General features: G+C 29.0%; 3 protein-coding genes across 3 annotated transcripts in view; 2 read left to right on the forward strand and 1 right to left on the reverse strand.

Annotated features, from left to right (window-relative positions):
- LOC129609223 (cubilin homolog) overlaps positions 1-12,796 on the reverse strand; it is a 59,446-nt gene extending 46,650 nt beyond the window's left edge. Inside the window, exons 1-2 of the mRNA XM_055521154.1 lie at positions 12,723-12,796; positions 2,656-2,910 (exon numbers count right to left, since the gene is read on the reverse strand). Coding sequence (XP_055377129.1) covers positions 2,656-2,910; positions 12,723-12,796 — 329 coding nt within the window. The remainder of the gene's footprint in view (positions 1-2,655; positions 2,911-12,722) is intronic.
- Positions 12,797-15,380: 2,584 nt separating this feature from the next.
- LOC129609224 (uncharacterized) lies at positions 15,381-15,821 on the forward strand. Its single transcript, XM_055521155.1, has one exon. The coding sequence runs from the start codon at positions 15,381-15,383 to the stop codon at positions 15,819-15,821; it is 441 nt and encodes a 146-aa protein (XP_055377130.1).
- Positions 15,822-18,258: 2,437 nt separating this feature from the next.
- Positions 18,259-26,257, forward strand: LOC129608990 (mitogen-activated protein kinase kinase kinase 13). The gene is made up of 8 exons (XM_055520804.1): positions 18,259-18,727; positions 19,359-19,835; positions 21,094-21,285; positions 21,670-21,818; positions 21,869-22,373; positions 23,053-23,203; positions 24,884-25,866; positions 25,925-26,257. The coding sequence occupies exons 1-8, from the start codon at positions 18,708-18,710 to the stop codon at positions 26,109-26,111; spliced, it is 2,664 nt and encodes an 887-aa protein (XP_055376779.1). The 5' UTR covers positions 18,259-18,707; the 3' UTR covers positions 26,112-26,257.
- Positions 26,258-27,152: the final 895 nt, after the last annotated feature.

The raw sequence follows: 27,152 nt of genomic DNA on the forward strand, positions 1-27,152 counted from the left end.
CAAACAACTCCAAAAGCAAATTTTAATTATTCGGAAAAATAATAAAGCTGGATTCATGAGACTTGGCAGTCATGTGCCACATATATTTCTGAAGTTTTGGTTGAATGGCTTGACAGGTTCGGGTTGCTGTCATACAATTTCAAAAGCAAATTTTAATTATTTGAGAAAATAATTAAGTTAGATTCATTAAACTTGGTCGTCGTGTGTCCAATTTCTGGTCACATTAATCCCTAAAGTTTTGTTGAATGGCTTGGCAGGTTTTGGTAGCTGCCACATAGCTTACAAGCAAATTTAAAATATTCGAAAAAGTAATAAATTTAGGTTTATGAAAATTGGCAGTTGTGTGTCCAATTATGGATCAGACATATCCACGTAGTTTCTATAGAGTGGTTTGCTATAGAGCTATAGAGAGTTCAAGTACTTGGTGAACAACAATTAAAGCTAGGTATTTAAAAAAAGAAACCATTTAATTGCTCCTTTTTGGGTTTTTCCAACTGAAATTTTAAAAATATTTATTTTACATAGTTGTAAATCATCAATAACTAAAAATGTTACTTTTGCAAATCTATTGGTTACATCGTTGTACGTATATTAATCAATATGTTACCAGTTATTTTTTTATGCTATGATTTTTTTTCAAAATTTTGTAGCATTATTTAAAAAATTTTTTTGACATACTTTTGTTATCAAACTTGTAACTGTAAACTGTCTAATCCATAGTACAGTGATTATGCTGCCAGCCCTTTAACCAAAGGGCCTCAGATTGAAATCCTGGTCAGGTCAGTAAAATAATTATACTTATTATTACCTAAATAAACTAATATCTGATAAAATGTTCTTATAAAAATAATTGCCCATGTATCCATAATATTTGATGTTGCATATGTACCAAAAAAATATAAAGAATAAATGTCAATAACCTTCAACAGTTAGCATAAAGAAAAAAAATTACGGCGGGCTGGTCACCGCTTAGTTAACTCAATGACCTATCAAACTGAGAGCTAACCGCTTGATTCTAAAGTCAAGCAGAAGCTCTTAATGCTTCCAAAGGCCGTAAGGGAACAAAAAAAAATTATAAACTATTAATTTGAAGTTAGCACTGAATTATTGAAAATAGCTAATATTTTCTTCAATATAAAGTAGGGAGTAGAGCTTGTCAATAAAAGAAAAATATATAAAGGAGTTTGGTGAATTTACCCTATTGAAATTTTTTAATTTAAATTTTATGTTGTTGAATTTCAATTATATGGGTTTGTTTCGATTGAACTTCTATAAAATTTATGGAACATATTTTTAAGAAAATTTATTAGTTTTTCAAATATCAAAATCAAATTCCAAAATTTATAGGTATTGTTAGATGTAAATGACTTATAACATGAAAGAACGTTGAACATTTTTTCCCTTTATATAAACTCTATACATTTTTGTAAAAAGCATAAAAGACATATACAAAGGAACATTACCAGAAATAAATTGTTCAAGTTTAAAAAAATTAGATGAAATTAATGAAAAAATTCACCTATCGAAGTTGAACATTACTTTTTAGCACTTTTCCAAAAAATTTAAAAAAAAGTGCTTTTAAGTTTCATTCTGTCCGTTTGTCCGTCCGTCCGTGGACATGTTTACAAAACTCTTATACCTTTGAAGATAGAAATCTGAAATTTGATATGAAAATAGATCTTTATTAAAACCTTATTTCCGTAGAAGAAAATTTTTACCTATATCCTCCATCTACAAATTATAGTCCTTTAAAGCCCTAAAAATACAATTTTTTAAGTATTTATTGCGGTGAAACCATAAGCATATTTTAAATTCTCCAAACTCAAAAAACCAGTAGCTGCCTTTTTCTACCGCAAAATACTATATTTGGACTTTAAAAAACAAAATGGCAGTAAAAATTTATATTTATATAAAATCCGTTTTCTTTTCAAATTTTTGATATCATTCTTCTTGTAGACCTCTGGTTGTAGGAGTCTGAAATAGCTTTTAGAGACTAATAAATAGTTCTAAAAATATGCAATCCTTGAAATATATTCGTATATGAGTGAAAGTAATGAAATAGTTTGTTTTTAATAGCAGTTTTTTTACTTTTTGAAGAGAGAAGTGCTACATTACAAACCATTGGTTTAACCCAACTTTATTTTAATAGCATTCGGAGTACTGATGTCTGCAATATGAAAAAAATTACCTACAACTCTCATGTTATCTTTATCAAATAAGAAAATTTCCATAGAATATTGATACATACACGTAATATGATAACTCGATTCGGCCATTAGTTTTAAAAAACATTCACTAAAATTGAAAGGAGTTAAAACGCTAATAATAAATGAATTACCATATTACATATATGTATACGTATATTTGATATAATGTTTTAGAGCAAATCTGAGTATATTTAATTTTAAAATGGGAAATGAAACCAAATGCAAATACTATTTCATTTAAAATACTACAACAATGTTACTAATTACATATGTATAGTAATTGGTATTCCAATACTACAGGACCTTAATATTTATAAGAAATTTCTTCTTAAACTTCTAAATAATTTTAGTATTTACATATACATACATTAAAATTATTGACAATTTAAACGCTATTAAGCATTACATACATACACTTAATATAAAATTAAAATATTTTTGTACTCACATGTTGCTTAATTTAGTGATATTTAAAGCAAAAGTGTTTAAAACTTTTTTTATTTCATCTTCATCATTAAAATTCCAAGAATTTTGTTGATTATTGTTAAAATCTAATGTATTTACCGGTGGTTTTACGATTTTATTTGTTGAAATATCAACATTATTTATTAAAATACGTCCGTTCCCAACCACTCGTAATGTAATATTTTTATCCCTCGCTGATTCAAGTATAAGGTTACCATTTCTTGAGATGATTTTGGGCCTTTAAATTTATTTTTATATCAAAATTTTATCCAATTTCAAATTAAAAATTATTTTTTTAAATAAAAAAAAAAAACAAAAATTATCAAACTTACTGCCCGTCATATAGTTCATAAGAACTTGACACAAAAACCAAAAAAATTAAAATTTTTAATAATTTTGAAAACTTCATATTATTTTCTGTTATTTTATTATTTTGTTTTTAATTTATAAGAACATAATAAAAAACTCTTATATTATAATAATGTTATATTATATGCAATATAACATTATTTACTTAATTTATAATGAAAAATTAAATTATAAATATAAAAATTACGCCCACAAATTCTTTAATATTATAAGATTAAATAATTCAAAGTTGTAAAAGAGCACCACGCGTACCGTTCTATTCACAAAAAAAATTAAATAACAGTGTTAATTTTTTTATTGGCAGCCTTCCTTTTATAATTTCATATCCGCAGCGGAGAGGGCGTATTTTGTTACTTATGTATCAAGAGCTATCTTTTCCGTTATTTGAAGATTATTTTGCGTATATTGTAAAATGTCAACATATACATGCAAAAGAATGTGGTAGTGTGCCACATGAACTAACATGTATAAACTTAAAGCACATAGGATCATTATTTTTGTTATAGTATTTAAGAAAAACTTAATGTTAATTAGACAATATTTTATCAAAATTTTGTATGTTTACCTCATGAAGTTACTAATTTCTTTATTATACAACATGCACCATAAATTTTGATAATTTTCAAATGACGTTTGCATCATTAAAAATGATTAAAATAAAATTGGTGCTAGTGATAGGTGAATTGAATGAAGTTGCTTTAAAATTATGTGAAATGAGTGCATATTTTTTTATTTTATTTATAATACATACATATGTATTAATTTACATACATATATCAGAGGAGGGAAACCTTTTTACCATTGGAGGCCATATAAAATATTTGCGAGAACAATGGCATAAGTCAAAATTCAGTGTCACAAACTTGCTTTTATTACTATTATATTTTAATATATAAAACTTTTCTGTAACAAAATAATGCAGAATTGAATGTTGTTCATTGAATAGAATGTTGTTCATATACTTGTGGAATACTTCTATACCAACGTTTTTTAGCCTTCGAAAAAAAATTACACTCGGATATAAATACTTTGAATTCCGGAAGTCGAAGTTAATTTTTTCAGTTGTGTCGTTATTCTTCTTAATGTGCGATATTTACAATAACAGTAACAAAGGAGACCGCATATTTTTGAACACCAATAAATGTAAGTTAATTGCTTTGAAATTAAATTTTTTTTTAATTTTAAATAGAGTTTTCTTTATTTCAATAAAATATAGGGAAAAGAACGAAACAATTATGTATGATTTCACATCTGACCGATAGTAATAGAAGATGAGAACAAAGTGAACAAGCAATAAAGATACAAACAAAAAAAGGAAGAAAAAAGATATTACACAGTTAAGGATACATATGTATGTATGTGAATATGGATGCTAATTCTTGCAGTATTTTTATTTTAAGGAATTTGCATTTTAAATTTAAGAAATATATTTATTTGTATATTGTGTATGTATGTACATAATATACAAACATCAAGAAGATATAAAAAATAAAACCACCCTAAATGTAAATTTTTTTTTCCTGCTTTACTCCCTTTGGTAGCATAGGGCTTAAACAAAGCTTCTCCAAAGAACTCTGTTAGGGGCCATTATTTTTACTTCTGCCCATGTCATGTTAGCCGTGGCGATTTCTTTCTTTATTTTTCTTTGCCACGTATTTCTTTGGCCTGTCCCACACTTCTTCTACTCTTTGGATTCCACTCCAATACCTGTCTTGCGATGGTTTCAGGCGTCGCAATGTATGGCCTATCCATCACCATTTTTGCTTCTTTATAACCCTTACGAATGATTCTTGGTGGGCTAAAGCCCAGAGGTCTGTGTTGTTGATTCGTCTGGGCCAGAATACACGGCAGATGATCTTTAGGCTCCTATTTATGAATACCTGCATTTTATTTGTGTATTCATTTTTCACTACCCATGTTTCGGAACCAAACAACAGGACCAGCTTCACACATGTGCTGAATATTCTTAGTTTTGTATTCCTGGATAAGTGTGAGGATTTACATATGGTCCATAATCTGCCGAATGCCGCTTTAGCAAGTTTTAGTCTATTTTGAACGTCTTATTTAACCCCTCCAGTTGTCGATATTATACTGCCGAGGTAGTTGAATTGTTCAACATCTTGTATAGCGGCTGTATTTATCACGAAGGGGATAGTGTTTGCTGCGTTAATTCGTTGTGATTTGGTTTTTCTCGTATTTATTTTCAGACTAATCGCTGCTGCCTTTATATGCAGCTCGTTCAATTTTGCTTGCAATATCTGAATGTGTATGAGACAGCAGAGCGATGTCATCTGCGTATTCCAAATCCTCCAGGCGGCTCGATAAGTCCATTGTATGCCCCTTGGAGTTATTGTTGACTTCCGCATTATTTCGTCTAGAGCTATGTTGAATAGTAGAGAGTGGACACCTCTGTCTTACACCTGCTTCGATGCGTAGTGGCTCACCCAATTTACCATTATGGAGGACTCTATCTTCGGCACCTTTGTGTAGAGCTCGTATGAGGTTCGTTATTTTTTGTGGTATTTCTCTACTAGTTAATACTCTCCATATGGCCTCTCGCTTTACTGTGTCGAATGCTCTCTCAAAGTCGACAAATGTTATGTATAGTTGGGATTTCCATTCAATCGAATGCTTCACAAAATTATGGACCTTTAAATTTGGCCTCGGAATCGCAGGTGCCCCACCTCTGAAATGGATTCTTTTTTTGTAAGAGCAAATTTTTAACAATATTATGTTTGTATTTATAAGTTAGATTAACTGTTACATTTTATAGATATAAATGTTCTGTCTTCAGCACATTATTTACGTATACATTTAGTATATTATGTACGTACATACATATGAATGTAATTTACCACAAAAAAAATTAGTTATTTGATAAAAAAAAATTAGTGAATAAAGTAGACGTTTATAATTAAAATTATTAGAAGTAAAAAAGTATTTATGTGTGTAGTTTGCAAATGAAGTCACATTATTTCCACGATATCATTAAGAATATGCCATTAAAGAAAAAAATATGGCTAGGAAAATCATGCTGCAAAGAATGACGAGAACAAACAAGGAAACTGCAAAAATAAGGGAAAAATATGTAAAAGAAAAAGGCGGCTTCTAACCAAAATTAATAAAAGTTAACGGCAAAAAGGGTAATATATTAATTGAAAAAAAGCAAATACTTGACAGATAGAAGCAATATTTTCAAGAGGTTTTGAATACAGAATCAAGAGAGGAAACAACACAATGGGTGGCTGCGGAGGATTAGGAAGAAAGTATCGGTGAGCCTTCTATTGAAGAAGTGTTAAACTCCAGAGATGATAAAAAGCACTGGCAGTTTTGAAGATAGAAGCGAGTTTTCGTATCTGGGTGCTCAAATAAATATTATGAATGATACAAACAGAAACACACAAAGCAGAATATTAGCAGGAAATAAATGTTACTACGCTTATAAAAAATTGTTTAAATCCAAGCTACTTACCAGAACTTGCAAACTACAAATTTATGTGGGTATGTCAAACTTAGAGCTACTTAATCTAATTAGGGGTGAAGATATTGCATGCTTCGTCAAAAGTTAAAGAATTAAGTGGGCCGGGCTTGTGCATAGAACGCCGGAAGAAGGACTGGTAAAACCAATAATGTGTGCTACAAAAATGAACACGCGGAGCAGAGGAGACCTCTTGTTCTGCATTATCGTTCTAGGCTCAGATGGAACGATAATACAGAACAAAACTTGAGAAAATTTGGCGATACTAACTGGAGAAGCTCTACAGCTGACAGAAATCTTTTATAGGATGATTGTACAATAGGTCATGGCTCACCCTGGGCTGTAGTACCATATAGCGATGATGATGATTATTAAGAATATTTCAAACATTCCGAACTTACTATGGATTCAGAATGATCTTGAGCATTTTGCAAATGGAAATTTTCGTTTAGGCGTACATGACCAATTTTAAAATTATTTGATTATTATTTCATTTCAATATTTTTTTTATGTTTTAATTTTAATGTATCTTATCTTATACATAATACACAAATTGTCGCCAGATTTAATTATAAAGGAAAAATATACAAAGAAAAAAATAACATGACAAAAACGGAAACGAAAAAAAAGGGTTTTCTCATCGTAAAATCGTATCGTATAAAGTACATACAGATTTTGCTCACAAATTGAATAAGTCTGCACGCTGCAAAAGCCATTACATATTATTATTGTACTAAGAGCCTCTAAAGCGGGTAGTTAAAGCAAACAAGTTTGTATTTCAGTATATTCGGACATGCGTAATCCAAAAAGACGAAAAGATCAATAATTTGTGCATATAAAATTTGCCTTCCATGGCTATGCATTACTGTATCTTACATTTGTAATATTCATAGGTTATATTATGGTCAATTTGCAAATATCGAAATTTAATTTTAGAGCTATTTTTTTCATGCGGTTATTAAAATGTATGAAACATTTTCGTTGAATGACCTCCCCTACAAGTCCTTGGTATATAACTGTTTATTCTAGTAACTACATGAATAAACAGTTATAAGCCATTCGGTTTATTAGTTACAACTGCTGGCGTCAAAATATTTCATGATAACATTTGAAAATAATTAATTCGGTTTGATTAGCTACCAAAACTTAAAATTTTTATAACTTTTAGTTTCTTATTGAGCTTATTTCTGTAAAAATGTATTTACTAAACATAAATAGCTAATATGTACTAGAATACTAGATTGTTTATTTCGAAATCAAAAGCTATGAAGGTATAAAAAAAAGTAAAATTTATTACTTTAGTGTATGAATATATTTATTTGTTCGTGTACACGCATATAAAGGGTAGGAAACTTAGAACTTACACAACAGAAAGACGCGGCTGTGAAAACTACAAATTTGAGATTAGCATAAAAAAAGTTTTTTTCAGTTATTAAAGTTCTAAGATTGTCATATGTTTTTTAAATTTTCAAAGATAAAACCACAAAATTAAATATTTCATTATTCCCTGAAATATAAATTTAAATTTTTTATTAAAGTAATAAAACATTTTAAAAGAAACTTATTCTAATAAATCCTGTAAATTCGACAAGTACAAAATAATTTCTACTGCACTAAAAATAAAAACTGAGTTTTTGAGAGTATTACACTTAAAAATCTTAACATTTAACAGCTGTAGATTTAAAAAAAACTGCAAAAATAGCCCCGCCTTATTAAACACGTTTTTTTGACAAACACATAACACACTTTATACACATTTTTACCGACCGTATTGTGTAAACAATAGGTAGGTTATGTGATGTCAACAAAAATTTGCATATCGAGTTTTCGGTGGAAACGTACTTCTCCATAGTAGGGAAGTGTAAATAAACTATTTTTACCAACCTGTCGGTCTGCCGGTCTGTCGGTCTGTGTGTGCACGCGTGTATCTCAAGTTCGGCTGAACCGATTTTGATGAAATTTTATATGCAAGTTTATTTCCACCATGGCACGGATTGATCAACTTTTGGTATATATCAGGCCTCGGGAACTGCACTTTTTAGCGAGCCTGTTTTACATTTTTGAACATTTTGAAGAAAATATTCAACCGATTTACTTGAAATTACATACTTGAGCTTTGCTCGACCGCCCGCGAAAATCCCTAACTTTTGGAACAAATCAGGCATCAGAAACTGGACGTTTACTAAGGGCCAAATATACATTTTTGTGTATATAAAGATAAATAATCAACCGATTTCATTGGAATTTAATATTTGAATTCCTCGTATTAAAACAATGAACATGAAAATTTTTTGGCAAGATCAGGGCTCGAAAACTGATCTACGGGCCGATTTTACATTTTTCACCATATCTACGGAACGAATTGATGGAATTTCTTGAAATTTAATATTTGAGTTCTAGTTATTATCGAAACTAACTGGCGAGCATTTCAGAGAATTCCGGTAGCACAAAGCGAAACTCTACTAAGAGCCAAATTTACATTTTTGTAGGTATGTTAACTATAAACTTACTAATGTCCTAAAAATTGGAAAGAAGTATTTGACAGACATTTTTATAATATTCTGTAACACTTTCATTTAACCAGACAATACACAATTCAGTCGGTTATGTGCTGACCACATCAGATTTTTTTTTTTTAATGATCGATTGAACTTTGATAAGAGGATTTAATTTATTTAAAAACTAACCATATTATACAAAAACTAGAAGCCCTTGTTGCGGGTAGCACTAAAAGTAAATATATTCGAAAATATTGAAACAAAATTGAAACATGAATGTACATATCACACTACAGATAATATGGGAAGCAAAATTTGAAATCAAATCTCGCAAAATATAAAAATTATTATTCATAATACCAACCCAACGATAGTAGTATGTGGTTGGTTTGAAATGATCTTGAATTTTACATCACAAAATATTAAAACCACAAAAAAATTGTATGTACCTACATAACAGTATACCGATGATATGTAAAAGACTTACACTTTCAAGTAGTAGCTGCTCAAATACAAAATTTTGAATCGAAAAGTTGAAAAAAAAAAATTTCCGAACACAACTTTGCTGTAGCTTCAACAGCACCCAATTTCAACCGTAAACGACTTGAATGTTAATTAGCGGACAAATAACGCATAGAATATATTACGCATACGATGCATGTTTTCTTTTTCTTTGTAAATGATGTTTTTTAAAGAAAGTTTAGGCAAAACTTTTTGGCTATTTAAATTCTTGAACAAAAGCGAAAATAAAAAAAGTAAAAAAGATTCACTTAGTTATCATCTTCGAGTGTGACTTTATCTCATATGTTCTATATTCATATTCACGAATCACGAATAATATTTCTTTACTGATTTTATTTTTAGTTTGCAGAAAATTTCAAATGTCATTGTAATAGCAATAAAACAGTAAAATCCGCTTAAGTACGTGTAAAAAAAATCCAATTTTTGTAAGCACTTATTCGAGTAGAATGTTAACCGAATTCGTTCAACTGCGCAAATAAAAGCAACTAAGCGAATTTTCAATAATATTTAACACATTATTCAAAATGTTGAAGTAAAGATGTGATTATAATGTTTTTTTTATTATTTATTTGATTAGTTTTTAATAAAAATTAAATGTATGTGTAAAAAAACCAAATATGTAAAACAAAAAATTAAACAACAAGTAAAACAAAAACATACTATAAACTTAAACAAAATTCATCAAAGGTTTCATTACGAGTATTTGTGACTAGTATGCATCATTAAAAAAAAATTACAAAATACGAGGATATGTATGTACAAATATTAAGGAAATAATTGTGCAGAACTAAAAAAATCAGTAACTCTTTTTGTGCTGCGTTTTTTACTAGTATATCGCATTATTATTTTTTTTTGCTGGTGAGAGATATGAGCAGACCCTCCAATATCCCAACTTAACTACCCGGGTTACAGAACATTTCTAAAAGATAACCCTCAGGCAGTTGAACGCGAGCTTTTTAACACTGAGAAAACCTCGCCCAAAGAATCTCTACCTCCTGATAGTCACAGCATTAGGACAGTCGCACAGACGTAGTCTGTAGTTTATTATAAAATATACAAACTTGAAAAACTTAGTACTTAAAGTAAATTAAATTGGATATAATCTTTATTAACCAAAAATCCTTAATAAAGAGTTAAACCACATCAATAAGGTTACAAGAAAATGCTAATCCGTTAGCGCTCAATGAACTTTGCTGATTACTTCATTCAACGAATTAGAAATACTAAAGGAATGAGCATCTTGAGAAAACTATAAAGCCAAATTATTTTTAGTTGTCTCGTTGTTTGTTCCTAACATTGTCAAAGTCGAAACAGGGTCGTATATATTTTGTTTTTTTTTATTTGTCCTCTATTGTAAAATTAGTTAGTCCTCTAATATTTTACAATATTTTTAAAATATTTTTTCGTTTGAAATTTTCAAAAAAAAAATCAAATTTAAACAAAACTCATTCATTTTTTTTTTCTTTGAATAAATTCATTTTATAAAAATTTTTTTAATACAGGTGCACCTACAGGTGTGAAGGGTCATAATCTCCCAAAACTAGTCAAACTGAACTCCAAAACTAATTTGTCAAAACTCTTCCATTATGCGCTCTGTTTCACGGACACCCAGATTCCTATGAATGTCACTATTGTGCACATACCAGAGAGCACTCATCGTATTATGAAAGACCTTGTTCTGGAAAGTTTGTGTTTCTTTGACGTGTGTTTACTTGGCACAACGCCGTACCTACAATCCATACGTCCATATAGGATTCATCATTTGGTTATACATCAACATCTTACTGCATGTTGCCAATCTAGATCTACGACCTACGAACCAACAGTTTTCTCTATATTTTTTTTCTAATTCTATTCTTCTTTTACATGTTCTTTTCATCTGGCTGTGACATCTAAATTCATACCCAGGTATTTCGCTAAGTTTTGCGCAACCGGTTTATATAACTTAGCCTCATTCAAGGGTTTCCCCGGTTTTCCTATTATAATAACTTTTCAAGCACTAAGAACATATTTCAGGTTCACTGCTGCTTTTATCACTTTTTTTTTAAAAAGGTCAAGGTCTTCCTAGGCAATTCTCTTTTTATCTCAGCAGTAATAAAATAGACACCTAGGCCATTATTCGATTTAAGCAACTCTATTGGTTTTCAAATTTCTTTTTGTGTAAATAGAGTCATAGTGCTTTAATTCATTGAAAAATCTACTAAACAAACATCTAGTGTTCATTTGATTCAAAAATTCCTTCTAAGTGGTGGGCAATAGTTCAGCTTATTGCCTATGATCTATTCCTTTTTTTAGTAGAGGGTTTGGCTTTATCGGTTTCTTAATACTTTTCGTTGCTTTCCACAACGAATAATCTGCTTCTTTAGTTGCGAATATCTTTATAAAACCTCGTATGATACTGATACTGCTTTCAAATTTTAAATTTTTCTTTTGAGTATTTGAGAAAGTTTATTGACTGTCGTTTTATCGTCTGGATGACGCGACTCTTTGTTCTTTATTGTATTATTAAATCCTTAGGGTAATTACTTGATACAGGTTTAAATTCAGAGAATCTTGTATTTTTCCAGCCGGCTTTCTATATCAATTCAATAAAACCCTCCACTTTAGAATCTAGTTGATTCTGAATCCGTTTGTTTGCCATTTTCCCACTAAGGGTTAATATGAGAGCAGAGTGATCAGAATTCAAATTAAAATCATCTTCCAAATTCAAAAAAATTGGCGAAATCCTTTTAGATATAAAAAAGTTAATAAGATGCGGGACTTTGATGGCAGGCCAATAAGTTGGCAGGCTAGTAGAATGATAGGAACATTCCTACTCCTAAATAGCTTTTCTTATTTCTCTACCTCTAGCTAAGGTCAATCTAGAACTCCGAACATGTTTAATATTATAGTCACCTGCCATTAAGAATCTATTTCAATCCGTGCATAAGACATCCTTAAAAATATCCTTATCTATGTTGCATCTTGGTAGACAATATACTGAACCAACATTGAAGTTCTGCTTGGTAGATTTAATTTTCACCATAACAAGTTGAGTTACCTTCGTCTCTATTTTGAATTTTTTATTATGTTTTATGATTTCTTTAATTAAAATAGGACTCTTTTGAACGGTTAGCAGGGTGAGTTGCCTTGTAGCATTTATAACACAGCACGTCCCAAAACATGTTTTCATAACAGACATACGTTGATATTTTTAGCTCTAAGAAAAATCTGCCATAAGCGTTCCACGTACCACTTCGTACTTTATTTACTGACATTTTTTAGAAATCATTCATGGTTGCTGGATATGCGTTAGAATTTCTATTCTCCACAGTAGTTAATCTTACTGAGATTTCCTCAATTCCTTATAGCCTGTCTTGCATCATTTGTATTATACTATTGTCAATTTCTTTAGTTTTCATGCCTTTCTTGGTCTTTTAACTATCTTCAGCAATTTTGAAAGCTCCTTGTGAGTACGTAGCATCATTTTTTACCTTATTTGATGTAAAAGCGGTAACCGTTCTTGGGGTCCCTTCATGATGACCAACAACCCATTCAGGCCGATTCTTTTTAATTTTATTTTTTTGTAATTCTTTAACCACTAAACAGACTTCGTAACTAGTAGAATGTGTAACTATATTTTTTATGACACTTTGCGGTCATATGATTATTCAGCACATTTAACACATTTAGTACGATTCAGAACACATCATTATTGTCTTTGTCATAAAATAATTGCTCCTGTTGTATTCAATAAATCGTCTGAAAATATCAAGAATATGGGAATTTTTCCAGAATTTTTAAGAAGTGTAGGATTATGGCTTTTTGGTTTTAATTTTTGTGATGGAGGGACTTTATTACAAATCTAGGTATTACTAGTCAGTGAAATTAATTTTCATTGGATAGGGTTTCATTTAATTTTGTAGATTTTTACCGACCGTATTGTGTATACAATAGGTAGGTTATGTGATGGCAAAAAATTTTGCATATCGAGTTTTCGGTGGGAATACACTTCTCCATCTCTGTCGGTCTGTCGGTCTGTGTGTGCACGCGTGTATCTCAAGTTCAGCTGAATTAATTTTGATGAAATTTTATGTGTAAGTTTATTTCCACCATGGCACGGATTGATCAACTTTTGGGATATATCAGGCCTCGGGAACTGCACTTTTTAGCGGGCCTGTTTTATATTTTTGACCATTTTAAAGAACATATTCAACCGATTTACTTGAAATTTCACATATAAGTTTTGCTTTACCGGTCGCGAAACCTCATAACTTTTGGAAGAAATCAGGTGTCAGCAACTAGACGTTTGCTATGGACCAGATATACATTTTTGCGTATATAAAGAGAAATAATCAACCGATTTCTTTGAAATTTAATATATAAATTCTTCTTATTAAAACAATAAACATATAAATTTCTTGGAAAGATCAGGGCTCGAAAACTGATTCGCGGGCTGATTTTACATTTTTCACCATATTATCGGAACGAATTGATGGAATTTCTTGAAATTTGATATTTGAGTTCTGGTTGTTACCAAAACTAATTGGCGAGCATTTAAGGGAATTCGGGTAGCACAAAGCGAAACTCTATTAAGAGCCAAATTTACATTTTTCTAGGTATGTTAACTATAAGCTTACTAATGCCCTAAAAATTGGAAAGAAGTATTTAACAGGCATTCTTATAATATTCTGTAACACTTTCACTTGACTAGACAATGCACATTGCGGTCGGTTAAGTGCTGACCACATTTTTTTTATTTTGTTCATTTACTAACATTGTTGTATATTTCTCAGTTTTTTCGTCTCCACAAGCTCGGGTATTTAGTACAATTTGTAATTTATGCTTTGAGTTATTCATCATTCATTGAGCATTAATTGCAAATCAATGACTGTTAAGATTTTTATTTTTTGAGTTCATGTAATTTCATTGAATATGGGTATATATCCAGGATACATAGATAGATTACACAGGTTTTCCAAATCGATTGGACGCGAGTCGATCATTGGTCATCTTTCCCAATGTAACGGGTTTTTTACATTACCTTCAGAGGTTTTAATTTTATTATCTTCAGACTTTTTCTCTATTTATAACCGTCTATGGTTTTCCTTCTAGCTTCTTCTATAGGCCTTGAGCGAAACGGTATCATTAATTTCCCCAATTGATCTTTTTCCACTGGAGACTTTATGTTATAAATGACATCTAATAGATTGTTTTCAAAAGCAGTATTTTCACTTTTTCAAATCATTGGCTTGATAAAACATTATTCTTATAATGTTCAAAGTGATTTTTCAGGAATCTATGAAATTTATTAATAAAATTGGAGAATTTATTAATTTTTTTAAATTTTCTTTTAATTATTTTTTTTTAGTGCCGCTTCTCAGCGAAAGACGCTCTGTGCATAGAGCTTTTTAAAAAATAGTGTGGATTCAGGGTGTTAAACACTGTCAAAAATATTGTTAATAATTTCATTGCTAGAAAACATACATACATAATATGTATGTACATACAGTCAGCGTCATAATTAATCGTACGAGTGCTGAAATTACTGAATTTTGGGTTTCTACAGGGCTCACAAAAAAATATTTTTTTCATTTGATTTAATTGATCATATAATCGCTTTCATCTATATATAATGATTAGAAATACAAATGATTCACACTTACATTGGCACTTTGTGTTTTTTTTCTCTTTATTTTCGCGACGTATTTAATCGTACGATAAATTTACCGCTATTTTTCTGATGAAATATTTAGAGTTTTTGAAAAGTATTAACTTATAATCATTCTTAAAGCAACTTTTAAATGCGATGCATTCATTTCTGTAAAAATTTTGATATTAAATTTTAGTTATCAAAGCAATATGGTAAATAATAAAGAAACTAGTATCGAGTTCAGAGAACTTATTATAAAATATCATTTAGAAGGTTTTTCTTTAAACGAAATAGCTAAAATTATTAAAAGAAGTAAATCCACGGTTCAATACATAGTTCAGAATTTTAAAAAAACTGGTTCAGTCAATTATAATAAAAAGTCAGGCGGGCCTAGAAAGTTAAACGAACGAGAAGAGAGACATATTTTACATGAAATTAAAAAAAATCCTAAAATGAGTGGTACCACAATAGCAAAAAGAGTTTCCCAAACCTACAAAAAAGATGTTTCAAATCGTACCATTCAAAGATTGCTAAACAGAAATGGTTTTCATGCCTATACACCAAGAAAAAAACCTCTTATATCTGATAACAATAAGAAAAAAAGATTAGAATTTGCCAAAAGCCATAATAATTCTGACTTGGCTTATTGAAAAAGGGTGATTTTCTCTGACGAGAGTAAATTTAATATTTTTGGACATGACGGGCCATCCAAAGTTTGGAGAAAAACCGAAGAAGCCCTCAATCCAAAAAATTTAGTATCCACTGTGAAACATGGTGGTGGCAACGTCATGGTCTGGGGATGTTTTTCTTGGCACGGGACGGGCCATCTGGAATTTATCGATTGTAAAATGGATAAATTTCACTATTTAAATATTCTCAAGGCTAATTTAAAATCATCAGCTCAAAAAATGGGGTATGAAAACGAATGGATCTTCCAACAGGATAATGATCCTAAACATACTTCTGGTATTGTTAAGGAGTGGCTCCTATATAATGTGCCAAAACAACTTCATTCGCCTCCAAAATCACCGGACCTCAATCCCATAGAGCACATTTTGGCTTTTTTGGAAAGTCAACTTGGGAAACACCATATAACTTCGAAAGAAAGCCTTAAAACTGCTATCAAACAAGAATGGGAAAATATTCCGCTAAAATTCCTACAAAAATTAATTGAATCAATGCCAAATAGAATTCAGGAGGTGAACAAATTTCGGGGTGGAAATACAAAGTACTAAAAAAATGCTGTGATAGAAAATAAAGTGCTGTTAGTTATGCGTACGATTAAATATGTCGCGTTTTTGAATTGAATTTTTAAGTTTTTTGTTTATATTTTGTTTGTTTTTATAATATTGGAAAAAATGAAGGCTGAATAATAAATAATTTTTGTTTTTGATTAGTTTCTATCTAAAAATTGAATTTGTTTTATAATTTTTTCTCTTTTTATAAGCTTTTTGCAACCGTACGATTAATTATGACGCTGACTGTATATTAGGTCTGTCTGGAATGAAAGTTTTTAAAAACTTTTAAAAATTTTAAAAAGTTTTGGCATTCGAAGTGATACTACTTTTCGAAGAAAAATGAAAGAAAATGATGACGTTCTCATTTTCTCACTGTTTAAAGTTTTTTTAAGTTTTGGAAAGTAAAATTTAGTGTTTTAAAAACTTTTAAAATTTACAGCTGTCGAAACATATGTTTTTCTTGATTATGTCAGAAGCGTAATAATATTTTTTTTAATTAAAAATAAAATAAAATAACCGAAATGGGTTCACAAATAGTTTTTTCTAAGTTTCACACTTTTATAATCCAAATTTATTTTATATACGTACTTTTTGTGTACGTATTATGCAAATGCGTATATTTATGTATATACTTTTGTTTTTTACAAATGCAATTGATTGGATAGATATTTCTCGCAAATTATTTTAAAAAATTTTGTTGAAAAAAAAAAGAGTGGCCGTTTTCATTTTCTTTCACTTCATATTTACACACGATTCAATAGCTTTGACAAGACGTTTGCAGAAAGAAGATTTTAATGTAATAAAAGTTAACCATATCCAAAAATAAAACAATTGAGAAAAATTTTACAAAAAAATTTAAAATGAAGAAAGGAAAATTTTATGAGAAAATTTTCTTTGCACAATTTTGTTCTCGCTCAAAATAATTGTTTTTACTAGGTGATTTGAAAGAACATTCTGCATAAATTAAAAAAGGTTTAAGTTTCATCAAAAATTAAAAAAAGCTGATTTTTTGTTTTTGGATTTATTTTGACATTTATACACACCACGTTTTAAAATTACACATACGTAATTAATATAAATAATCTAAACTAAGGTTTTATTACTGTTAAATTAAGTTATACTCGTATATACACACATTTGAAAATTAATGTGTGTACCTTTTGTGTTATCAAAAATTTTATTTGTATTTTAAGTAACATTGCGAACCATACAGGTCAGGACATTGTTTTCAGTTTAAAGCAAATTTTTTTAATATTTGAATTATTTTAAATATGTTGAATAAGTTTACCTTGATATTACGAGTATGTATTATAAAGTTATATCAAATGAGCGGGATTTGAGAGAGCCCTTATCTAATTCAACGGGTTGAACTGAATAATATTATTATGATACCATTATATTCAAAGAGTTTATAGTTTTGGGAGAGCCATATGCAGAACTTAAAAAATCTTGTTGTTTTCAAAATTCATCTAAAAAGCAAAAGAAATAAGCACAAAAAGCCAATGACCAGGAACACTTATTCTTTTTTTACATATTTTACGTACCTAGTAAAAAATTGTTTTAATGTATTGAAACGTAGTTACATTTTTATTTAAATATAAATATGTATGTGAATATGAATTGTTATATATGTATGCGTTATGATTTTAAATATGTATTCAAAAACACAATTACATGTTTATTAGTTATATTAGTCTACTACTATTCTTAAATATTTTATAGACTCTCTTCCGTAATATGTGAACATAAATTATTCAAATAAAAACCTGAAAAATAACTACTTTTTAATATAGATTTTTTTTAAATATCATATTAAATAAATGTACGTGTATTTGTTAAAAATGCGCACGCAGGGTATTCTGATATTTATTCGAAAATCCCATACACATATACTGGATACCTTAGAAATTGTTTATAATTTCGAGATGAAATATTAAAAAATAAAGTGTATGGGATAGAAATTTTTTTTTCCATTCGAATCTCTCCAGCCTAAATTTAAAAATAATTTAAATTGCTTGCTAATTTAATTTTTATATTAAGAGAAATTAATAAAATTAATATTTTTTAATAAAAATAGTGAAATTTAGAAAAAAGTTTTTTTTTTTTGCGAAAAAATGGTATAAAAAAAGAAATTAAAAGGTTTTTTTTATGTAAATGTTACTATACATTACTATATAATGTTCACTTATGTGTCTATATTGTATAAATATTTATATACATAAAATACATATATAAAATATAAAAATCTATACAATAAAGGTTTTCGGTAATACTACATATAGAATTTTTTTTTAAGCAATGTCTGACAATCAGCAAAGGTAATTGTTTGTTTAAAAAAAAATAAAATGTTTTTGCAAAAGTGTAATTCATTTGTAATAATTTCGATTTAAGAACTTCCTGTTTGTTCATATCTCGCATATATTTCGTAATTTTTTATTTCAGTTTTGTGAAAGAATATCAAATTATATGAGAAATATATTTTTATATATTTATGCTTTTTTTAAACTGATAAAGAACGAAAAAAATTAATGTTTTTTAAAATTTCAATTTATTTTGAATTTCGTTTGTTATTCCTACTTAAAGCTCATTCTATAATATTTTGTTTTGAAAATTTTCGAATATATTAAAGTTAAATCAAAGAAATATTTTTGAATATAATTGATACAATTTTTTTATTTTACTCTGGAAATAAAATAATTGTTAATACTTATACAATAAATTTTATATTAAAATTTAAAGCTTTATTATAATGACCACAATAATTATTTATAAATATTAAAATTATAATTAACTTTAAAATAAATTAATATTTACAATAAATAATCAAAAAAATTATAAAATCCTAATATTTATTAAAATCTTATTCATAAATTTCAGTTCCATTTTAAATAAGTTTAATCAATAATATAGTTAATTAACTACAATTACTTCGTATATTAATAATTTCAGAATTAAATGTTTAAGTGAAGAAGTTAAACAAATACGATTATTGTCAAATTCAGATGTTAAATCAAATTCACTTAATAATTCCGTAAAAGATTCAACAAAGCCATTAAAAGTCCATAATCAACATCATAAATCAAATATTGAAACAACAAAAACTACTGAAAATGTTGTTGATGGAACATTTGGAAATTCAGAGAAACCAATTGGTTGGATGTATGGTCTATTTGGATGTATGAAACCAATATTATCACTTATTGGTAAATCGGGTGTAATAGAAATAAAGGGAAATTTTTCTGAAGATTGGGAAATACCATTTGAAGCTATAAGTGAACTTGAATGGCTTGGAAGTGGAGCACAGGGTGCTGTATTTCGTGGAAAATATAAAAATGAATGTGTTGCCGTTAAAAAAGTGCGAGACATCAAAGAAACGGATATTAAACATTTAAGAAAGTTAGATCATCAAAATATTATTAAATTTAAGTAAGTATTCTTTTATTTTTCTCTAAATTTTCCACATAATGTCAATGATATTCTAAAAATTGACGCAGTAATTGCTAACATATCTTGACTAACGTATACATAATATGTTGAGCAAATGTTTACATAACATTTTAAAAATAAAATATATTAAAGTTTAGAATTAGAAAGACTTTTCTGATGTGGTGCCAAATCAATTTTACATAAAAATAGGTACTTATATTATTGCCTCAATTTTATTGATATTCTAATAAACACCTTTATATAATTTCACTTTGTGCCACCCGCATTCCTTAGAAAATTAGTTTCGGTAAGAAGCAGAATTCAAATATCAAATTTCAAGAAATTCCATCAATTCATCAAGTAGATGTGTTGAATAAAAAATGTAAAATGACCCATATGAAATTGGATAATAATTTCTCTTTATATATGCAAAAATATGAAATCGGCCCGTTAAAAAGTTCACTTCTCGAGATCTGATATATCCCAAAAGTTGATCAATCCGTGCCATGCACACATAAAACCATTACACATACATATTATAAGCTACAACGAAGTTTCAGGTTTTCTTAAAGGTAACTCTTCAAATAGAAAAAATGTTTATTTAAGTTCGAAAAAAAGAGTTCTGTAAAAGTTTCCGTATTTAATTCGCAATATGAACTCACGTATTTAAACTGTTAAAGTTTTTCGCAATCGATTGATATATTATTTTTATTAAATTAATTTATTATGATTAAAATCATAGCACTGAAAAATTTCGTTAAGCTTTTGCTATTTTATATTAAAATTTATTTAACAAAAAATCAATAAGAAAACAATTGCAATACTATAAATAAGAGAAATAACACAGATGCCCCTTCCATTAAGAATATTTTCATAAGTACACTGATGTGTATCTCGTCTAAAAGAGACCTCGAAAACTTCAATAATTTGAGAATATTTCTTTTCTAACTCTGGCTAAAAATTTTGTCTTTGAAGATATTTTACTCTTAAAAAATCAAAGTTCTTTTCCCAATACATCCTTGGCTAGATACAACAAGATATCAATAAATTTGCAAGATAAATCTTTTCGAAACAAAAGCCTTAACTAGGTTGACAATACTTCATAGCTTATACCAATGTTAAATTTAATTAAGTCTAAATCTCTACCTCAGCTCTCAAATAACCTAGCAGGTTTGAGTGCTGGCTTCAATATACCTAATTTTTATTTTAATTATATAAGTAGATGGACTAAATTATACTTTATATTTTTGTTTTTAAGGGGTGTTTGCTCACAGTCGCCAGTGTACTGCATTGTAATGGAATATTGTCCAAACGGACCTCTGCAGAATATAATAAAAAGTGAGAGTTCTTTACTTCCGGCACGATTACTTTCATGGGCTAAGCAAATAGCACGAGGAATGCAGTATCTACACCAACATAAAATTATACATCGCGATTTAAAAAGTCCAAAGTAAGTGAAAGTGATGTTAGTATCCATTCTCTGTAGGAAATTTGACATAGTAAGAAGCAAAGCAGAATATTTAAAAACTAGTAACCATTTTTGAACAAATAATAGGTAACTTTTTGATTACGGAATTTCCAAATTAATATCTTTATTGATTGTGTAGATATTGATAGAGTCTACCTATCTATTATAACCCATTTGATTCTGTTAATCTATTCTATTTGTTATAACCTAACAGTTGTCACTAAAAATACCTTGCTAAAACCAGCAAGGTACGCAATACTTAAATATTTTCCATTAAATCTGAATAAATCTATTAAGTAAAATCTTTATTTTATAAATGCTGTAAAAATACTTAAATTTGAATCACTTTAATTTCTTTTCCAACAGCATATTGATAGGGCAAAACCAAGTTGTCAAGATCAGTGATTTTGGAACTAGTCGTGAATGGAACGAGGTCAGTACGAAAATGAGTTTTGCCGGAACAGTAGCATGGATGGCACCAGAAGTTATTCGCAATGAACCATGCTCTGAAAAAGGTATTAAATAAAATGAAGCAATTGCTTATTTTCACTTTATATTTTTTTAGTTGATGTTTGGTCATTTGGTGTTGTTTTGTGGGAAATGTTAACATGTGAAATCCCTTACAAAGATGTAGATTCTTCTGCAATAATATGGGGTGTTGGAAATAATTCTCTACAGCTACATATACCATCAAGTTGTCCGGAAGGATTTAAATTGTTGGTTCAACTTTGTTGGAATACAAAACCTAGGAATCGACCATCATTTAGGCAAATCTTATCACATATAGAAATTGCAGGGTCGGAATTATTAAAAGATTGCGATATAGACTTTATTAAAAAACAAAGTTGTTGGAAGGAGGAGATTCGTAATCATATGAAAAAAATTACGCAAAATGGTACGAACATACACAAATATGAAGAAGATTTAATTAAACGTAGAACAGCAGAATGGCAACATGCTCAAGATATTCGTAGAGTTTACGAAGATAGATTGGAGAAAACAAATAAGCTATTTCTCGAGTTGAGTGAGTGTTTGACACAGCTGCAGGAAAAAAGAAAAGAAATTACTGAGTAAGAAAACACTCTTAATTTATATTGCTCTCCTTTTTCCTTTGTATAAAGACTAAGTTAAATTTTTTCACTTTTAATGAAAAGTAAAATCGGCATTCACTATTAAAAATAGAAAAGCGTTAATGTACTTGATGCAAAATATATTATATTTGTTTTACAATTTTAACTTGTAAAGGCAACAATGAAAATAATTGGGTTATGCGAAATTTGATTTAACAATAAAAGTTAATCTTTTCTAAGTTGGTTATGCAACGTTTGGGTGATAAATGTCAAGAGCGAGTGCTGTTTACGCTAATTCCCAAATTTTCGCTAAATGAAATGAATTAAAATTGTTTGGATTAACTTAAATTCGATGTTAAAACAAAGAATTCGTTTTTATATTTAAAATATAACACTTTCATCTTACTATATCTGAACGTAAAAATGTTTTTTAAACTAGTGCATGTTTTAATTAGACTGGATTATTAATTTCGCCAGTACATATATATTTATATTCAGTTCGCTGAGATAGAGTAAATAATAAATATATGTATGTTATTTATGAAATACGTAAAGATTTAACTAAACATTTACTGCGTTCCTATAAAATCATATTAAGTAAAATATAATTCCTTAAACGGTTTTAAATATGAGGATGTTTATGACCCTATACTGTTATAAATTTTAATTTTACTTTCAGGTTGGAAAAAAAACTTTGCAGTTATAAACCTTCACGAAGAATCGGAAATACGTTTCGTAAATTTCAATATTATAGGGGAAAAATGAGTAATTCTTCATCATTAAATTCATGTGATCAGTCGACCACACCTAGTCCTAATACAACTCCAGAGGTAAGTTAGTGTACGTGAATTAAGATTTAAGCTATTGTAAGTACTCATTTTCGCTGTGACTGATTTTTATAAAAATTTAGTATTTTTTACAACCAATAACATTTTTAGTTTTTAAAGTGCTACCTAGAAATTGATTTCCCTAACTTATTTTAACTTCATCAATGGAAGAAGAACGGGCGATCACTCATTCTTTTTTTATTCCATTCCATTCATAATTGTTGGATTACATTAATAAAATGACAAAACCTTTAGGAGCTAGTAATAGTGATCAGAAACCAATTACAAAATTAATGTCTAAAGTAGTTTATTTAAAATTTTTCTCAAATAATTCTTCATGAAATAGCAGTCAAATATGAAAGGAAATTTCCTTCGTCTTATCAAAAAGTTTCTTTATGATAATTATACCCGTACGAACGTATGTTCGAAGGGTACACTAAATTTGCCTTACCGTTTGTAACGCTAAGAAATAACGGTGCTAGGTATAGATTCAAGTGTATGTTTTTGATCAGCGATGATTTTGATTAACTAAAAAACTAATTAAGCGAAGTTCACCAAATTTTCACAAACGATTTATTGTAGTAAGTGCCAGAACCCTATTCAAATTGGAACAGACCCCTATTCAACAAGTTCAAAATTTATGTGGCTATATCTCAGAAACTATAGAAGTTGTGGTATTGAAACTTCACACCAACGAATATATTAGTAGGGCCAATGTGTCTCATAAAAGTCGTTGAAATTGCTTGGCTCCTTATGGTACCTGCCATACAACTTCAAAAGTTATTTGACTACATTTTAGGATCTATAAAAGCTATGGTGTTGAAATTTCACACCAACGAATATATTAGTAGGGCCAATGTGCCTCATAAAACTCGTTGAAATTGCTTGGCTCCTTCTGATAGCTGTCGTACAACTTCAAAAGTTATTTGGCTATATCTCAGAAACTATAAAAGCTGTGATATTGAAATTTCACACAAGCAAATATATTAGTAGGGCCGATGTGCTTCATAAAATTCGTTAAAATTTTTTGGCTCTTTCTAGTAGCTGCCGTTAAACTTCAATAGTAGTTTGGCACCCACAGTATTTTGAAAAACACATAGCACTGAAATTTTGTATAAATTAATATGGTAATACGGCAACTTAAGGTATGGGACATAGTCTGTCCCATAGTCAGTTATGGCATCTTTATTCGCACATAGGATAACAAATTCGTACGGGTATCACAGAGTTGACAAGGTCAACTCTATTTTTTTTCTCGTTTTTAATCAAATTTTATTTTTTTAAACTATTCTTATAACAAGAATGTTACGATCACTTTAATCGAAAAACCGAAAAAGTTCACAATAAATTTCGATCAAGGAATTTATAGATTTTCAATTTAGACTGCTGACTACTATTTTGGGTAAGACAAATTGGGAGATTTCAAGGCCTCCACGCTCGCGGCTATAGTATCCCCGTTCCAAATATGAAGCTGGGATTCGATCTGTATGATTAATCCTTAAGGTTTATGTTGTGATAAAATAGGAGGAAACTTGTAGTAGATGTTAATATTGCATTAATTAAATATTAAAATTAATATTAATTTTATTCGATACAATTCATGCGATACTACATAATATTACTTACAGTTATTAAATAAATTTTTTTGAATGTACCACTCTTTTGATATGATCATAATTTTAGAGTCCTGTGAAAGCAACTTTGTATTCACACTTTACGGATCTTGAACAACCGAGATCAGTTGCTGTTACATCACAAACAAAGTACCGTAAAAGTAGATACCATCGAAAAAATTTGGGTTGTTATGCTTTGATAACAAAAATGAATAGAAATAGAACAGAACAGTGCCTAAATGATATTATATTACCCGATAAACCACAATTAATGAATTCTGAAACTCAAACTAATATATTGGATCTTACACATAGTGAAAATTTAAATATGGTGTGTGATCAGACAAACAATGGGCTATCGCCTGATGATATTTTAACCATGAATGCAGAAAAAAAATTGCCAGGAATCTCATCAGAACAAAAAGAAGACAAATATGAAGAAGAAACTACTTGCTTTCGTCCACAACATTTAAATTTATTAAAGAAACAATCGCAGTCATTAGATATAGAACATATTTTGTTACAGAGTCCCAATGGAAATTCAAATATTTGCAAAACTTTTCCTATGCAATTAGAAAATGCACATAAGAAATGGACAAAACACTCTCGAAAACCAGAAACTGTCCCTAATATAAATGATATTAATCAGAACAATGATATTACTAGTGATACAAATTCATCAGATGACAAAGCAAATACTATTGACGATGACAATATTTTTGATCAATGTGATTGCGAAAATTTTTACCAGAATAATGTCAATAACAATAATGAAAAGCTTCACTCAGATGCAAAAAGTTGCAACTTGAATGAAAATTTGCACTCATCTGAACAAGGCCATAATGACAATTATGCCAAACAAAATTGTACTGATTTAAATCGTTGTAGTTTCTCTAAAATTAAATTACCTTTGTACAAAAACCTTCATACTTGTACTGATCGCAGTTCACCTATTAATAAAATGTCTACTGTAAGCAGCTCAAATAATTTAACACAAGATGATTGGACTGATGACGAAGAATTCAATAAAAATTTTCTCATACGTCGCAAAAGGTTAGTTTGCTGATTAGCTAAATTTTATTACTTGCAAAACCACTGTTTTTCTTTTTAGCGGTACCCGACTTCCGATAAGAGGAAAGTACCGACGATGTTATAAACAAAAAATTAAGCAAGTTATTCCTGTAGAAAAATCAGATGATGATAGTATTTCTGACAGCTATTCGGAAGATATATGCAATTTACAAAACAAATCGCATTTTATTGGAATAAAAGATAGTAGTATGCGCTTGGATACGTAGAATAATAAGTAGTAATAAAGATGCAAAAATTATTGTAATGTATATATTTTATATAATAATATTAAATGAATACCTGAACTTGAGAATAAATTAATAACAATTTTTTCAAAGAGTCGATAAATAAAATTACAAGAAGCTTAGAGTTTACAAAGAAATTTTGATTGTATTTATTTATTTTTGCCAAGTATTGGGGTACTAAGCATTCGGAGCTTTATATTTGGGACACGGATACTATAAGTGCGAACGTGCGGGAACAAGAGCATTAAAAATTATTAAAAAATATTCCCTTACATTGGAATACATAAAGATGCAATATAAAGTAAATGCTTATTAATTTTATTATTTACCAATTATCTATCTTTATTGTTATTTTCCAATACCTTTAGCATTGCTTAAATTAATAAGAATAAAGATATTAAGACATACTTTCGGGTAAAAGTTGATGGAGCTTATAGTGCTGAAAAAGTGAAGAACCGAAAAATGAAATTTTGACAGTTTTTAGTGTAGAGAGGGGTGGTGCGAAGAAGTTTCCTCCCTAATAAATAAAATATTTAACTATCTCAATAATTTTTTGAAATTTGAGGCTTTTCCGATTTGTCCTATTACCATGCTTTCGAGTTTCATGTCAAGTAGAAAAAGTTCATTTCAAATATATGAAGTCACTAAGCAATTTTAATTAAAATGGTTATTGAAACTTTTTAAACAATTATATAAGTATATACAGAGTACAATATTATATATCAGACATGTCAAACTCATTATCATCACAGGGCATTTTAGTGTTTCTGGACATTGCTCCGGACCGCACAATAAAAAAAATTCAAACTATTAAATTATACACAAATTTTGATTTTTATTATCAACATAAAAAGTAATTATAAAACTTAAGTAACATAAATTTTTTAATTTCGAAAACAACTGTTCACACAAAAATGTGCTTCCGAATATGGCTAACACACTCTTAGCACATATTACACAAATAGTAAAATATTGGGAAACAGATTTATAGGTAACTAATTTTAAAATTAAGTAATTTCCACT

The sequence above is a fragment of the Condylostylus longicornis genome, unplaced genomic scaffold (assembly GCF_029603195.1).
Source record: "Condylostylus longicornis isolate FDR11 unplaced genomic scaffold, ASM2960319v2 ptg000038l, whole genome shotgun sequence".
Taxonomy (NCBI): domain Eukaryota; kingdom Metazoa; phylum Arthropoda; class Insecta; order Diptera; family Dolichopodidae; genus Condylostylus; species Condylostylus longicornis.